At 49.1% G+C, this 18140-nt stretch overlaps 1 protein-coding gene across 2 annotated transcripts in view; it reads left to right on the top strand.

Moving 5' to 3' along the window:
- The first annotated feature begins 38 nt into the window (after positions 1–38).
- The window catches only part of LOC135555274 (transmembrane emp24 domain-containing protein 1-like), a 30146-nt gene continuing 12044 nt past the window's right edge, over positions 39–18140 (top strand). Inside the window, exon 1 of one of the 2 annotated variants that reach the window (XM_064987595.1) lies at positions 39–520. In XM_064987595.1, coding sequence (XP_064843667.1) covers positions 329–520 — 192 coding nt within the window. In that variant the 5' untranslated portion in view covers positions 39–328. The remainder of the gene's footprint in view (positions 521–18140) is intronic. The other variant, XM_064987596.1, reaches the window with a different exon arrangement.

Consider the following 18140-nt stretch of genomic DNA (forward strand, 5'->3'; position numbering starts at 1 on the left):
CTAACTTCGATATAATAGGTTATCTTGTTGGATGAGATGTAAAAAAATCGACTCACTTTCAGTTGCGCGCACAGTGGTCAGAACTGATCTGAAGCTAGTTGTTCGGTGAAGTAGGCGACATGATTCCTGCTATGACTAACTTTGATCACAAGCAATAAATAGCCTACAACTCGTGGTCGCTGACAGTCTATGGAATATGTACGTATACAATGCGGTATGAGTGAAGCGAAGTAGGCTACTAGACTACAAGAACAAGCATTCATGGCTACCGATGAGTCAACAGTGATTGTAACTTTTTCTGAAGTCCAAAGTCGCTTCTAGGCTACAAATGGGTTCCATGTTTGATCTGAGCGTTGCTGGAAGACTCTATTTGCTGTCTTGTTTCGTTGTATCTGTGGACTTCACTTTAGGCTTGGGACAAAGCCAAGATACTGAATTCACGTTTCAACTCCCTGCAGGTAGAACAGAATGTTTCTACCAAACAGCTACGAAGAACGGAAGCCTGGAAGTAGAATACCAGGTAGCAGTCTTGGACAATTTAGTTTTCTGTGGTATTGAAAACAGAGCTGACATTCTCTGTCATTCTCTCTCTCTCTCCGTGTGTGTGTGTGGTGCAATTTCGTGCCTCTATTATAACTATGTTACAAGTTGCATTAGTCAGTCAGTTACTGGATGCTTTATTGTTACAGACAAAGGACTTTGCTCAGATGCAAATAATAAGATAAGGCATCTTCCTTCCATACAGGTGGAGTCTATAAGACAAAGCCAGCTTGACAAGCTGCTGGCATCGGCATGAAGGGTCAAGGCAGGGGAAGTGTTTACAAAGGGATCCACTGTGTCAGCATAAGGCCAGATCTTCTAACTAACCTCTGAGCAATAGTAGCTGTAGTAGGCCTGTGGCTTCTTCTTCTCCTCTAGACATGTAAAGAGAAGGAGAGCGCTTGCCACCAAGTGTAGGCCTACTTGGTGTGTTAGTAGTCATGCGCTTTGCTGCAAAATGCATATTAAATATGAAGCTGTGCCATCCCTGGCCCGACCTTGTTACAATTTATATATAACATTTTAGTCATTTAGAAGACATGGTTGCAGAGTTAGTCAGTTGACTAGTATAAAAATGTAAACCACTACAGGTTAGGCTCTTCATAGATTAAAGTTGAAGTGATGCTCATCATGCTACGGTATCAATGCCTACTCTACATACTGGAAACCCTGTTCCCAATCCTCACACTGTACCAGGCCCCCTGGCAGACACATGACTGTGATAGGATGTCATGTTCCTCACCACCCATTCCGCCAAGCCGTGACACATTTCTGTGGACTGTGTGTGTGTGTGTGTGTGTGTGTGTGTGTGTGTGTGTGTGTGTGTGTGTGTGTGTGTGTGTGTGTGTGTGTGTGTGTGTGTGTGTGTGTGTGTGTGTGTGTGTGGAGCCTGGCAGGCTTACTGCGGTATCCACACAGCAACAGCTGAGACGCACAGGGCTGAGAGAGATGACAGCTTGAGAGAGCAAGCTGAAGGACTGTGGGGATTGAGACGTTTTACGCAGCAGTCTGTGTGTGTGTGTGTGTGTGTGTGTGTGTGTGTGTGTGTGTGTGTGTGTGTGTGTGTGTGTGTGTGTGTGTGTGTGTGTGTGTGTGAGCCTGGCAGGCTTACTGCGGTATCCACACAGCAACAGCTGAGACGCACAGGGCTGAGAGAGATGACAGCTTGAGAGAGCAAGCTGAAGGACTGTGGGGATTGAGACGTTTTACGCAGCAGTCTGTGGTGTGTGTCTGTCTGTCTGGCCGTCTGTTACCCTCTCAACCAAGACAATGACACCACACTGGCAATGGTAGTGACTCATGCCTAAGGCCTAGTTTATATGGCATAACATGCTGTGTTTCCCTCATTATGTTTCTGCTGCCTGAGAGGGGTGTTACTTTGACATAAACAGACAGGTGCTGGGGAGGGGTGTTACTTTGACATGAACAGACAGGTGCTGGGGAGTGGGTGTTACTTTGACATAAACAGACAGGTGCTGGGGAGTGGGTGTTACTTTGACATAAACAGACAGGTGCTGGAGAGTGGTGTTACTTTGACATGAACAGACAGGTGCTGGGGAGTGGTGTTACTTTGACATGAACAGACAGGTGCTAGGGAGTGGGTGTTACTTTGACATAAACAGACAGGTGCTGGGGAGTGGGTGTTACTTTGACATAAACAGACAGGTGCTGGGGAGTGGTGTTACTTTGACATGAACAGACAGGTGCTGGGGAGTGGTGTTACTTTGACATAAACAGACAGGTGCTGGGGAGTGGGTGTTACTTTGACATAAACAGACAGGTGCTGGGGAGTGGGTGTTACTTTGACATAAACAGACAGGTGCTGGGGAGTGGGTGTTACTTTGACATAAACAGACAGGTGCTGGGGAGTGGGTGTTACTTTGACATAAACAGACAGGTGCTGGAGAATGGTGTTACTTTGACATAAACAGACAGGTGCTGGAGAGTGGTGTTACTTTGACATGAACAGACAGGTGCTGGGGAGTGGGTGTTACTTTGACATGAACAGACAGGTGCTGGGGAGTGGGTGTTACTTTGACATAAACAGACAGGTGCTGGGGAGTGGGTGTTACTTTGACATGAACAGACTGGTGCTGGGGAGTGGTGTTACTTTGACATGACCAGACAGGTGCTGGGGAGTGGGTGTTACTTTGACATGAACAGAAAGGTGCTGGGGAGTGGTGTTACTTTGACATAAACAGACAGGTGCTGGGGAGTGGGTGTTACTTTGACATGAACAGACAGGTGCTGGGGAGTGGTGTTACTTTGACATGAACAGACAGGTGCTGGGGAGTGGTGTTACTTTGACATAAACAGACAGGTGCTGGGGAGTGGTGTTACTTTGACATGAACAGACAGGTGCTGGGGAGTGGTGTTAATTTGACATAAACAGACAGGTGCTGGGGAGTGGGTGTTACTTTGCCATGAACAGACAGGTGCTGGGGAGTGGGTGTTACTTTGACATAAACAGACAGGTGCTGGGGAGTGGGTGTTACTTTGACATAAACAGACAGGTGCTGGGGAGTGGGTGTTACTTTGACATAAACAGACAGGTGCTGGGGAGTGGGTGTTACTTTGACATGAACAGACAGGTGCTGGGGAGTGGGTGTTACTTTGACATAAACAGACAGGTGCTGGGGAGTGGGTGTTACTTTGACATGAACAGACTGGTGCTGGGGAGTGGTGTTACTTTGACATGACCAGACAGGTGCTGGGGAGTGGGTGTTACTTTGACATGAACAGAAAGGTGCTGGGGAGTGGTGTTACTTTGACATAAACAGACAGGTGCTGGGGAGTGGGTGTTACTTTGACATGAACAGACAGGTGCTGGGGAGTGGTGTTACTTTGACATGAACAGACAGGTGCTGGGGAGTGGTGTTACTTTGACATAAACAGACAGGTGCTGGGGAGTGGTGTTACTTTGACATGAACAGACAGGTGCTGGGGAGTGGTGTTACTTTGACATAAACAGACAGGTGCTGGGGAGTGGGTGTTACTTTGACATAAACAGACAGGTGCTGGGGAGTGGGTGTTACTTTGACATAAACAGACAGGTGCTGGGGAGTGGGTGTTACTTTGACATAAACAGACAGGTGCTGGGGAGTGGGTGTTACTTTGACATAAACAGACAGGTGCTGGAGAGTGGTGTTACTTTGACATGAACAGACAGGTGCTGGGGAGTGGGTGTTACTTTGACATGAACAGACAGGTGCTGGGGAGTGGGTGTTACTTTGACATAAACAGACAGGTGCTGGAGAGTGGTGTTACTTTGACATAAACAGACAGGTGCTGGAGAGTGGTGTTACTTTGACATGAACAGACAGGTGCTGGGGAGTGGGTGTTACTTTGACATGACCAGACAGGTGCTGGGGAGTGGGTGTTACTTTGACATGAACAGAAAGGTGCTGGGGAGTGGTGTTACTTTGACATAAACAGACAGGTGCTGGGGAGTGGGTGTTACTTTGACATGAACAGATAGGTGCTGGGGAGTGGTGTTATTTTGACATGAACAGACAGGTGCTGGGGAGTGGTGTTACTTTGACATAAACAGACAGGTGCTGGGGAGTGGTGTTACTTTGACATGAACAGACAGGTGCTGGGGAGTGGTGTTACTTTGACATAAACAGACAGGTGCTGGGGAGTGGGTGTTACTCTGACATAAACAGACAGGTGCTGGGGAGTGGTGTTACTTTGACATGAACAGACAGGTGCTGGGGAGTGGTGTTACTTTGACATAAACAGACAGGTGCTGGGGAGTGGTGTTACTTTGACATGAACAGACAGGTGCTGGGGAGTGGTGTTACTTTGACATAAACAGACAGGTGCTGGGGAGTGGGTGTTACTCTGACATAAACAGACAGGTGCTGGGGAGTGGTGTTACTTTGACATGAACAGACAGGTGCTGGGGAGTGGTGTTACTTTGACATAAACAGACAGGTGCTGGGGAGTGGGTGTTACTTTGACATAAACAGACAGGTGCTGGGGAGTGGGTGTTACTTTGACATGAACAGACAGGTGCTGGGGAGTGGGTGTTACTTTGACATAAACAGACAGGTGCTGGGGAGTGGGTGTTACTTTGACATAAACAGACAGGTGCTGGGGAGTGGGTGTTACTTTGACATAAACAGACAGGTGCTGGGGAGTGGGTGTTACTTTGACATAAACAGACAGGTGCTGGAGAGTGGTGTTACTTTGACATAAACAGACAGGTGCTGGAGAGTGGTGTTACTTTGACATGAACAGACAGGTGCTGGGGAGTGGGTGTTACTTTGACATGAACAGACAGGTGCTGGGGAGTGGGTGTTACTTTGACATAAACAGACAGGTGCTGGGGAGTGGGTGTTACTTTGACATAAACAGACTGGTGCTGGGGAGTGGTGTTACTTTGACATGACCAGACAGGTGCTGGGGAGTGGGTGTTACTTTGACATGAACAGAAAGGTGCTGGGGAGTGGTGTTACTTTGACATAAACAGACAGGTGTTGGGGAGTGGGTGTTACTTTGACATGAACAGACAGGTGCTGGGGAGTGGTGTTACTTTGACATGAACAGACAGGTGCTGGGGAGTGGTGTTACTTTGACATGAACAGACAGGTGCTGTGGAGTGGTGTTACTTTGACATAAACAGACAGGTGCTGGGGAGTGGTGTTACTTTGACATGAACAGACAGGTGCTGGGGAGTGGTGTTACTTTGACATAAACAGACAGGTGCTGGGGAGTGGGTGTTACTTTGACATAAACAGACAGGTGCTGGGGAGTGGGTGTTACTTTGATATAAACAGACAGGTGCTGGGGAGTGGGTGTTACTTTGACATAAACAGACAGGTGCTGGAGAGTGGTGTTACTTTGACATGAACAGACAGGTGCTGGGGAGTGGGTGTTACTTTGACATGAACAGACAGGTGCTGGGGAGTGGGTGTTACTTTGACATAAACAGACTGGTGCTGGGGAGTGGTGTTACTTTGACATGACCAGACAGGTGCTGGGGAGTGGGTGTTACTTTGACATGAACAGAAAGGTGCTGGGGAGTGGTGTTACTTTGACATAAACAGACAGGTGCTGGGGAGTGGGTGTTACTTTGACATGAACAGACAGGTGCTGGGGAGTGGTGTTACTTTGACATGAACAGACAGGTGCTGGGGAGTGGTGTTACTTTGACATGAACAGACAGGTGCTGGGGAGTGGTGTTACTTTGACATGAACAGACAGGTGCTGGGGAGTGGTGTTACTTTGACATAAACAGACAGGTGCTGGGGAGTGGGTGTTACTTTGACATAAACAGACAGGTGCTGGGGAGTGGGTGTTACTTTGACATAAACAGACAGGTGCTGGGGAGTGGGTGTTACTTTGACATAAACAGACAGGTGCTGGGGAGTGGTGTTACTTTGACATGAACAGACAGGTGCTGGGGAGTGGTGTTACTTTGACATGAACAGACAGGTGCTGGGGAGTGGTGTTACTTTGACATAAACAGACAGGTGCTGGGGAGTGGGTGTTACTTTGACATGAACAGACAGGTGCTGGGGAGTGGTGTTACTTTGACATAAACAGACAGGTGCTGGGAATTGGGTGTTACTTTGACATAAACAGACAGGTGCTGGGGAGTGGGTGTTACTTTGATAAAAACAGACAGGTGCTGGGGAGTGGGTGTTACTTTGACATAAACAGACAGGTGCTGGAGAGTGGTGTTACTTTGACATGAACAGACAGGTGCTGGGGAGTGGGTGTTACTTTGACATGAACAGACAGGTGCTGGGGAGTGGGTGTTACTTTGACATGAACAGACAGGTGCTGGGGAGTGGGTGTTACTTTGACATGAACAGACAGGTGCTGGGGAGTGGGTGTTACTTTGACATAAACAGACAGGTGCTGGGGAGTGGTGTTACTTTGACATGAACAGGCAGGTGCTGGGGAGTGGGTGTTACTTTGACATGAACAGACAGGTGCTGGGGAGTGGTGTTACTTTGACATGAACAGACAGGTGCTGGGGAGTGGTGTTACTTTTACATGAACAGACAGGTGCTGGGGAGTGGGTGTTACTTTGACATGAACAGACAGGTGCTGGGGAGTGGTGTTACTTTGACATGAAGAGACAGGTGCTGGGGAGTGGTGTTACTTTGACATAAACAGACAGGTGCTGGGGAGTGGGTGTTACTTTGACATAAAAAGACAGGTGCTGGGGAGTGGGTGTTACTTTGACATGAACAGACAGGTGCTGGGGAGTGGGTGTTACTTTGACATGAACAGACAGGTGCTGGGGAGTGGGTGCTACTTTGACATGAACAGACAGGTGCTGGGGAGTGGTGTTACTTTGACATGAACAAACAGGTGCTGGGGAGTGGTTGTTACTTTGACATAAACAGACAGGTGCTGGGGAGTGGGTGTTACTTTGACATAAACAGACAGGTGCTGGGGAGTGGTGTTACTTTGACATAAACAGACAGGTGCTGGGGAGTGGGTGTTACTTTGACATAAACAGACAGGTGCTGGGGAGTGGGTGTTACTTTGACATGAACAGACAGGTGCTGGGGAGTGGGTGTTACTTTGACATAAACAGACAGGTGCTGGGGAGTGGTGTTACTTTGACATGAATAGACAGGTGCTGGGGAGTGGGTGTTACTTTGACATAAACAGACAGGTGCTAGGGAGTGGTGTTACTTTGACATAAACAGACAGGTGCTGGGGAGTGGGTGTTACTTTGACATAAACAGACAGGTGCTGGGGAGGGGTGTTACTTTGACATGAACAGACAGGTGCTGGGGAGTGGGTGTTACTTTGACATAAACAGACAGGTGCTGGGGAGTGGTGTTACTTTGACATGAACAGGCAGGTGCTGGGGAGTGGGTGTTACTTTGACATGAACAGACAGGTGCTGGGGAGTGGTGTTACTTTGACATGAACAGACAGGTGCTGGGGAGTGGTGTTACTTTGACATGAACAGACAGGTGCTGGGGAGTGGGTGTTACTTTGACATGAACAGACAGGTGCTGGGGAGTGGTGTTACTTTGACATGAAGAGACAGGTGCTGGGGAGTGGTGTTACTTTGACATAAACAGACAGGTGCTGGGGAGTGGGTGTTACTTTGACATAAAAAGACAGGTGCTGGGGAGTGGGTGTTACTTTGACATGAACAGACAGGTGCTGGGGAGTGGGTGTTACTTTGACATGAACAGACAGGTGCTGGGGAGTGGGTGTTACTTTGACATGAACAGACAGGTGCTGGGGAGTGGTGTTACTTTGACATGAACAAACAGGTGCTGGGGAGTGGGTGTTACTTTGACATAAACAGACAGGTGCTGGGGAGTGGGTGTTACTTTGACATAAACAGACAGGTGCTGGGGAGTGGTGTTACTTTGACATAAACAGACAGGTGCTGGGGAGTGGGTGTTACTTTGACATAAACAGACAGGTGCTGGGGAGTGGGTGTTACTTTGTCATGAACAGACAGGTGCTGGGGAGTGGGTGGTACTTTGACATAAACAGACAGGTGCTGGGGAGTGGTGTTACTTTGACATGAATAGACAGGTGCTGGGGAGTGGGTGTTACTTTGACATAAACAGACAGGTGCTAGGGAGTGGTGTTACTTTGACATAAACAGACAGGTGCTGGGGAGTGGGTGTTACTTTGACATAAACAGACAGGTGCTGGGGAGGGGTGTTACTTTGACATGAACAGACAGGTGCTGGGGAGTGGGTGTTACTTTGACATAAACAGACAGGTGCTGGGGAGTGGTGTTACTTTGACATGAACAGACAGGTGCTGGGGAGTGGGTGTTACTTTGACATGAACAGACAGGTGCTGGGGAGTGGTGTTACTTTGACATAAACAGACAGGTGCTGGGGAGTGGTGTTACTTTGACATAAACAGACAGGTGCTGGGGAGTGGGTGTTACTTTGACATGAACAGACAGGTGCTGGGGAGTGGGTGTTACTTTGACATGAACAGACAGGTGCTGGGGAGTGGTGTTACTTTGACATAAACAGACAGGTGCTGGGGAGTGGGTGTTACTTTGACATGAACAGACAGGTGCTGGGGAGTGGGTGTTACTTTGACATGAACAGACAGATCCTGGGGAGTGGTGTTACTTTGACATGAACAGACAGGTGCTGGGGAGTGGTGTTACTTTGACATGAACAGACAGGTGCTGGGGAGTGGGTGTTACTTTGACATGAACAGACAGGTGCTGGGGGTGGTGTTACTTTGACATGAACAGACAGGTGCTGGGGAGTGGTGTTACTTTGACATGAACAGACAGGTGCTGGGGAGTGGTGTTACTTTGACATGAACAGACAGGTGCTGGGGAGTGGTGTTACTTTGACATGAACAGACAGGTGCTGGGGAGTGGTGTTACGTTGACATGAACAGACAGGTGCTGGGGAGTGGTGTTACTTTGACATGAACAGACAGGTGCTGGGGAGTGGTGTTACTTTGACATGAACAGACAGGTGCTGGGGAGTGGTGTTACTTTGACATGAACAGACAGTTGCTGGGGAGTGGTGTTACTTTGACATGAACAGACAGGTGCTGGGGAGTGGTGTTACTTTGACATGAACAGACAGGTGCTGGGGAGTTGTGTTACTTTGACATGAACAGACAGGTGCTGGGGAGTGGTGTTACTTTGACATGAACAGACAGGTGCTGGGGAGTGGTGTTACTTTGACATGAACAGACAGGTGCTGGGGAGTGGTGTTACTTTGACATGAACAGACAGGTGCTGGGGAGTGGTGTTACTTTGACATGAACAGACAGGTGCTGGGGAGTGGTGTTACTTTGACATGAACAGACAGGTGCTGGGGAGTGGGTGTTACTTTGACATGAACAGACAGGTGCTGGGGAGTGGGTGTTACTTTGACATGAACAGACAGGTGCTGGGGAGTGGGTGTTACTTTGACATGAACAGACAGGTGCTGGGGAGTGGTGTTACTTTGACATGAACAAACAGGTGCTGGGGAGTGGGTGTTACTTTGACATAAACAGACAGGTGCTGGGGAGTGGGTGTTACTTTGACATAAACAGACAGGTGCTGGGGAGTGGTGTTACTTTGACATAAACAGACAGGTGCTGGGGAGTGGGTGTTACTTTGACATAAACAGACAGGTGCTGGGGAGTGGGTGTTACTTTGACATGAACAGACAGGTGCTGGGGAGTGGGTGTTACTTTGACATAAACAGACAGGTGCTGGGGAGTGGTGTTACTTTGACATGAACAGACAGGTGCTGGGGAGTGGGTGTTACTTTGACATGAACAGACAGGTGCTGGGGAGTGGTGTTACTTTGACATAAACAGACAGGTGCTGGGGAGTGGTGTTACTTTGACATGAACAGACAGGTGCTGGGGAGTGGGTGTTACTTTGACATGAACAGACAGGTGCTGGGGAGTGGGTGTTACTTTGACATGAACAGACAGGTGCTGGGGAGTGGGTGTTACTTTGACATGAACAGACAGGTGCTGGGGAGTGGTGTTACTTTGACATAAACAGACAGGTGCTGGGGAGTGGGTGTTACTTTGACATGAACAGACAGGTGCTGGGGAGTGGGTGTTACTTTGACATGAACAGACAGATCCTGGGGAGTGGTGTTACTTTGACATGAACAGACAGGTGCTGGGGAGTGGTGTTACTTTGACATGAACAGACAGGTGCTGGGGAGTGGGTGTTACTTTGACATGAACAGACAGGTGCTGGGGGGTGGTGTTACTTTGACATGAACAGACAGGTGCTGGGGAGTGGTGTTACTTTGACATGAATAGACAGGTGCTGGGGAGTGGTGTTACTTTGACATGAACAGACAGGTGCTGGGGAGTGGTGTTACTTTGACATGAACAGACAGGTGCTGGGGAGTGGTGTTACGTTGACATGAACAGACAGGTGCTGGGGAGTGGTGTTACTTTGACATGAACAGACAGGTGCTGGGGAGTGGTGTTACTTTGACATGAACAGACAGGTGCTGGGGAGTGGTGTTACTTTGACATGAACAGACAGTTGCTGGGGACAGTGGGGGAGTGGGTGTTACTTTGACATGAACAGACAGGTGCTGGGGAGTGGTGTTACTTTGACATGAACAGACAGGTGCTGGGGAGTTGTGTTACTTTGACATGAACAGACAGGTGCTGGGGAGTGGTGTTACTTTGACATGAACAGACAGGTGCTGGGGAGTGGTGTTACTTTGACATGAACAGACAGGTGCTGGGGAGTGGTGTTACTTTGACATGAACAGACAGGTGCTGGGGAGTGGTGTTACTTTGACATGAACAGACAGGTGCTGGGGAGTGGTGTTACTTTGACATAAACAGACAGGTGCTGGGGAGTGGGTGTTACTTTGACATGAACAGACAGGTGCTGGGGAGTGGGTGTTACTTTGACATGAACAGACAGGTGCTGGGGAGTGGGTGTTACTTTGACATGAACAGACAGGTGCTGGGGAGTGGTGTTACTTTGACATGAACAAACAGGTGCTGGGGAGTGGGTGTTACTTTGACATAAACAGACAGGTGCTGGGGAGTGGGTGTTACTTTGACATAAACAGACAGGTGCTGGGGAGTGGTGTTACTTTGACATAAACAGACAGGTGCTGGGGAGTGGGTGTTACTTTGACATAAACAGACAGGTGCTGGGGAGTGGGTGTTACTTTGACATGAACAGACAGGTGCTGGGGAGTGGGTGTTACTTTGACATAAACAGACAGGTGCTGGGGAGTGGTGTTACTTTGACATGAATAGACAGGTGCTGGGGAGTGGGTGTTACTTTGACATAAACAGACAGGTGCTAGGGAGTGGTGTTACTTTGACATAAACAGACAGGTGCTGGGGAGTGGGTGTTACTTTGACATAAACAGACAGGTGCTGGGGAGGGGTGTTACTTTGACATGAACAGACAGGTGCTGGGGAGTGGGTGTTACTTTGACATAAACAGACAGGTGCTGGGGAGTGGTGTTACTTTGACATGAACAGGCAGGTGCTGGGGAGTGGGTGTTACTTTGACATGAACAGACAGGTGCTGGGGAGTGGTGTTACTTTGACATGAACAGACAGGTGCTGGGGAGTGGTGTTACTTTGACATGAACAGACAGGTGCTGGGGAGTGGGTGTTACTTTGACATGAACAGACAGGTGCTGGGGAGTGGTGTTACTTTGACATGAACAGACAGGTGCTGGGGAGTGGTGTTACTTTGACATAAACAGACAGGTGCTGGGGAGTGGGTGTTACTTTGACATGAACAGACAGGTGCTGGGGAGTGGGTGTTACTTTGACATGAACAGACAGGTGCTGGGGAGTGGGTGTTACTTTGACATGAACAGACAGGTGCTGGGGAGTGGGTGTTACTTTGACATGAACAGACAGGTGCTGGGGAGTGGTGTTACTTGACATGAACAAACAGGTGCTGGGGAGTGGGTGTTACTTTGACATAAACAGACAGGTGCTGGGGAGTGGGTGTTACTTTGACATAAACAGACAGGTGCTGGGGAGTGGTGTTACTTTGACATAAACAGACAGGTGCTGGGGAGTGGGTGTTACTTTGACATAAACAGACAGGTGCTGGGGAGTGGGTGTTACTTTGTCATGAACAGACAGGTGCTGGGGAGTGGGTGTTACTTTGACATGGACAGGTGCTGGGGAGTGGTTTGACATAAACAGACAGGTGCTGGGGAGTGGTGTTACTTTGACATGAACAGACAGGTGCTGGGGAGTGGGTGTTACTTTGACATAAACAGACAGGTGCTGGGAGTGGTGTTACTTTGACATAAACAGACAGGTGCTGGGGAGTGGGTGTTACTTTGACATAAACAGACAGGTGCTGGGGAGGGGTGTTACTTTGACATGAACAGACAGGTGCTGGGGAGTGGGTGTTACTTTGACATAAACAGACAGGTGCTGGGGAGTGGTGTTGCTTTGACATGAACAGACAGGTGCTGGGGAGTGGGTGTTACTTTGACATGAACAGACAGGTGCTGGGGAGTGGTGTTACTTTGACATAAACAGACAGGTGCTGGGGAGTGGTGTTACTTTGACATGAACAGACAGGTGCTGGGGAGTGGGTGTTACTTTGACATGAACAGACAGGTGCTGGGGAGTGGGTGTTACTTTGACATAAACAGACAGGTGCTGGGGAGTGGTGTTACTTTGACATAAACAGACAGGTGCTGGGGAGTGGGTGTTACTTTGACATGAACAGACAGGTGCTGGGGAGTGGGTGTTACTTTGACATGAACAGACAGGTGCTGGGGAGTGGGTGTTACTTTGACATGAACAGACAGGTGCTGGGGAGTGGGTGTTACTTTGACATGAACAGACAGGTGCTGGGGAGTGGGTGTTACTTTGACATGAACAGACAGGTGCTGGGGAGTGGGTGTTACTTTGACATAAACAGACAGGTGCTGGGGAGTGGTGTTAAACAGACAGGTGCTGGGGAGTGACATAAACAGACAGGTGCTGGGGAGTGGGTGTTACTTTGACATAAACAGACAGGTGCTGGGGAGTGGGTGTTACTTTGACATGAACAGACAGGTGCTGGGGAGTGGGGGAGTGTTACTTTGACATAAACAGACAGGTGCTGGGGAGTGGTGTTACTTTGACATGAACAGACAGGTGCTGGGGAGTGGGTGTTACTTTGACATAAACAGACAGGTGCTGGGGAGTGGTGTTACTTTGACATAAACAGACAGGTGCTGGGGAGTGGGTGTTACTTTGACATAAACAGACAGGTGCTGGGGAGTGGGTGTTACTTTGACATGAACAGACAGGTGCTGGGGAGTGGGTGTTACTTTGACATGAACAGACAGGTGCTGGGGAGTGGTGTTACTTTGACATGAACAGACAGGTGCTGGGGAGTGGGTGTTACTTTGACATGAACAGACAGGTGCTGGGGAGTGGTGTTACTTTGACATAAACAGACAGGTGCTGGGGAGTGGTGTTACTTTGACATGAACAGACAGGTGCTGGGGAGTGGGTGTTACTTTGACATGAACAGACAGGTGCTGGGGAGTGGGTGTTACTTTGACATAAACAGACAGGTGCTGGGGAGTGGTGTTACTTTGACATAAACAGACAGGTGCTGGGGAGTGGGTGTTACTTTGACATGAACAGACAGGTGCTGGGGAGTGGGTGTTACTTTGACATGAACAGACAGGTGCTGGGGAGTGGGTGTTACTTTGACATGAACAGACAGGTGCTGGGGAGTGGTGTTACTTTGACATGAACAAACAGGTGCTGGGGAGTGGGTGTTACTTTGACATAAACAGACAGGTGCTGGGGAGTGGGTGTTACTTTGACATAAACAGACAGGTGCTGGGGAGTGGTGTTACTTTGACATAAACAGACAGGTGCTGGGGAGTGGGTGTTACTTTGACATAAACAGACAGGTGCTGGGGAGTGGGTGTTACTTTGACATGAACAGACAGGTGCTGGGGAGTGGGTGTTACTTTGACATAAACAGACAGGTGCTGGGGAGTGGTGTTACTTTGACATGAATAGACAGGTGCTGGGGAGTGGGTGTTACTTTGACATAAACAGACAGGTGCTAGGGAGTGGTGTTACTTTGACATAAACAGACAGGTGCTGGGGAGTGGGTGTTACTTTGACATAAACAGACAGGTGCTGGGGAGGGGTGTTACTTTGACATGAACAGACAGGTGCTGGGGAGTGGGTGTTACTTTGACATAAACAGACAGGTGCTGGGGAGTGGTGTTACTTTGACATGAACAGGCAGGTGCTGGGGAGTGGGTGTTACTTTGACATGAACAGACAGGTGCTGGGGAGTGGTGTTACTTTGACATGAACAGACAGGTGCTGGGGAGTGGTGTTACTTTGACATGAACAGACAGGTGCTGGGGAGTGGGTGTTACTTTGACATGAACAGACAGGTGCTGGGGAGTGGTGTTACTTTGACATGAAGAGACAGGTGCTGGGGAGTGGTGTTACTTTGACATAAACAGACAGGTGCTGGGGAGTGGGTGTTACTTTGACATGAACAGACAGGTGCTGGGGAGTGGGTGTTACTTTGACATGAACAGACAGGTGCTGGGGAGTGGGTGTTACTTTGACATGAACAGACAGGTGCTGGGGAGTGGGTGTTACTTTGACATGAACAGACAGGTGCTGGGGAGTGGTGTTACTTGACATGAACAAACAGGTGCTGGGGAGTGGGTGTTACTTTGACATAAACAGACAGGTGCTGGGGAGTGGGTGTTACTTTGACATAAACAGACAGGTGCTGGGGAGTGGTGTTACTTTGACATAAACAGACAGGTGCTGGGGAGTGGGTGTTACTTTGACATAAACAGACAGGTGCTGGGGAGTGGGTGTTACTTTGTCATGAACAGACAGGTGCTGGGGAGTGGGTGGTACTTTGACATAAACAGACAGGTGCTGGGGAGTGGTGTTACTTTGACATGAATAGACAGGTGCTGGGGAGTGGGTGTTACTTTGACATAAACAGACAGGTGCTAGGGAGTGGTGTTACTTTGACATAAACAGACAGGTGCTGGGGAGTGGGTGTTACTTTGACATAAACAGACAGGTGCTGGGGAGGGGTGTTACTTTGACATGAACAGACAGGTGCTGGGGAGTGGGTGTTACTTTGACATAAACAGACAGGTGCTGGGGAGTGGTGTTACTTTGACATGAACAGACAGGTGCTGGGGAGTGGGTGTTACTTTGACATGAACAGACAGGTGCTGGGGAGTGGTGTTACTTTGACATAAACAGACAGGTGCTGGGGAGTGGTGTTACTTTGACATGAACAGACAGGTGCTGGGGAGTGGGTGTTACTTTGACATGAACAGACAGGTGCTGGGGAGTGGGTGTTACTTTGACATGAACAGACAGGTGCTGGGGAGTGGGTGTTACTTTGACATGAACAGACAGGTGCTGGGGAGTGGTGTTACTTTGACATAAACAGACAGGTGCTGGGGAGTGGGTGTTACTTTGACATGAACAGACAGGTGCTGGGGAGTGGGTGTTACTTTGACATGAACAGACAGATCCTGGGGAGTGGTGTTACTTTGACATGAACAGACAGGTGCTGGGGAGTGGTGTTACTTTGACATGAACAGACAGGTGCTGGGGAGTGGGTGTTACTTTGACATAAAAAGACAGGTGCTGGGGAGTGGGTGTTACTTTGACATGAACAGACAGGTGCTGGGGAGTGGGTGTTACTTTGACATGAACAGACAGGTGCTGGGGAGTGGGTGTTACTTTGACATGAACAGACAGGTGCTGGGGAGTGGTGTTACTTTGACATGAACAGACAGGTGCTGGGGAGTGGGTGTTACTTTGACATGAACAGACAGGTGCTGGGGAGTGGGTGTTACTTTGACATGAACAGACAGGTGCTGGGGAGTGGGTGTTACTTTGACATGAACAGACAGGTGCTGGGGAGTGGTGTTACTTTGACATAAACAGACAGGTGCTGGGGAGTGGGTGTTACTTTGACATGAACAGACAGGTGCTGGGGAGTGGGTGTTACTTTGACATGAACAGACAGATCCTGGGGAGTGGTGTTACTTTGACATGAACAGACAGGTGCTGGGGAGTGGTGTTACTTTGACATGAACAGACAGGTGCTGGGGAATGGTGTTACTTTGACATGAACAGACAGGTGCTGGGGGGTGGTGTTACTTTGACATGAACAGACAGGTGCTGGGGAGTGGTGTTACTTTGACATGAACAGACAGGTGCTGGGGAGTGGTGTTACTTTGACATGAACAGACAGGTGCTGGGGAGTGGTGTTACTTTGACATGAACAGACAGGTGCTGGGGAGTGGTGTTACGTTGACATGAACAGACAGGTGCTGGGGAGTGGGTGTTACTTTGACATGAACAGACAGGTGCTGGGGAGTGGTGTTACTTTGACATGAACAGACAGGTGCTGGGGAGTGGGTGTTACTTTGACATGAACAGACAGGTGCTGGGGAGTGGGTGTTACTTTGACATGAACAGACAGGTGCTGGGGAGTGGTGTTACTTTGACATAAACAGACAGGTGCTGGGGAGTGGGTGTTACTTTGACATAAACAGACAGGTGCTGGGGAGTGGGTGTTACTTTGATAAAAACAGACAGGTGCTGGGGAGTGGGTGTTACTTTGACATAAACAGACAGGTGCTGGAGAGTGGTGTTACTTTGACATGAACAGACAGGTGCTGGGGAGTGGTGTTACTTTGACATAAACAGACAGGTGCTGGGGAGTGGGTGTTACTTTGACATGAACAGACAGGTGCTGGGGAGTGGTGTTACTTTGACATAAACAGACAGGTGCTGGGGAGTGGGTGTTACTTTGACATAAACAGACAGGTGCTGGGGAGTGGGTGTTACTTTGATAAAAACAGACAGGTGCTGGGGAGTGGGTGTTACTTTGACATAAACAGACAGGTGCTGGAGAGTGGTGTTACTTTGACATGAACAGACAGGTGCTGGGGAGTGGGTGTTACTTTGACATGAACAGACAGGTGCTGGGGAGTGGGTGTTACTTTGACATAAACAGACAGGTGCTGGGGAGTGGTGTTACTTTGACATAAACAGACAGGTGCTGGGGAGTGGTGTTACTTTGACATGAACAGACAGGTGCTGGGGAGTGGTGTTACTTTGACATGAACAGACAGGTGCTGGGGAGTGGGTGTTACTTTGACATAAACAGACAGGTGCTGGGGAGTGGTGTTACTTTGACATGAACAGACAGGTGCTGGGGAGTGGTGTTACTTTGACATAAACAGACAGGTGCTGGGGAGTGGTGTTACTTTGACATGAACAGACAGGTGCTGGGGAGTGGGTGTTACTTTGACATAAACAGACAGGTGCTGGGGAGTGGTGTTACTTTGACATAAACAGACAGGTGCTGGGGAGTGGTGTTACTTTGACATAAACAGACAGGTGCTGGGGAGTGGTGTTACTTTGACATGAACAGACAGGTGCTGGGGAGTGGTGTTACTTTGACATAAACAGACAGGTGCTGAGAGTGGTGTTACTTTGACATGAACAGACAGGTGCTGGGGAGTGGGTGTTACTTTGACATGAACAGACAGGTGCTGGGGAGTGGGTGTTACTTTGACATAAACAGACAGGTGCTGGGAAGTGGGTGTTACTTTGACATAAACAGACTGGTGCTGGGGAGTGGTGTTACTTTGACATGACCAGACAGGTGCTTGGGAGTGGGTGTTACTTTGACATGAACAGAAAGGTGCTGGGGAGTGGTGTTACTTTGACATAAACAGACAGGTGCTGGGGAGTGGGTGTTACTTTGACATGAACAGACAGGTGCTGGGGAGTGGTGTTACTTTGACATAAACAGACCGGTGCTGGGGAGTGGTGTTACTTTGACATGAACAGACAGGTGCTGGGGAGTGGGTGTTACTTTGACATGAACAGACAGGTGCTGGGGAGTGGTGTTACTTTGACATGAACAGACAGGTGCTGGGGAGTGGTGTTACTTTGACATGAACAGACAGGTGCTGGGGAGTGGTGTTACTTTGACATGAACAGACAGGTGCTGGGGAGTGGGTGTTACTTTGACATGAACAGACAGGTGCTGGGGAGTGGGTGTTACTTTGACATGAACAGACAGGTGCTGGGGAGTGGTGTTACTTTGACATGAAGAGACAGGTGCTGGGGAG

The sequence above is a fragment of the Oncorhynchus masou genome, chromosome 15, assembly GCF_036934945.1.
Source record: "Oncorhynchus masou masou isolate Uvic2021 chromosome 15, UVic_Omas_1.1, whole genome shotgun sequence".
NCBI lineage: Eukaryota > Metazoa > Chordata > Actinopteri > Salmoniformes > Salmonidae > Oncorhynchus > Oncorhynchus masou.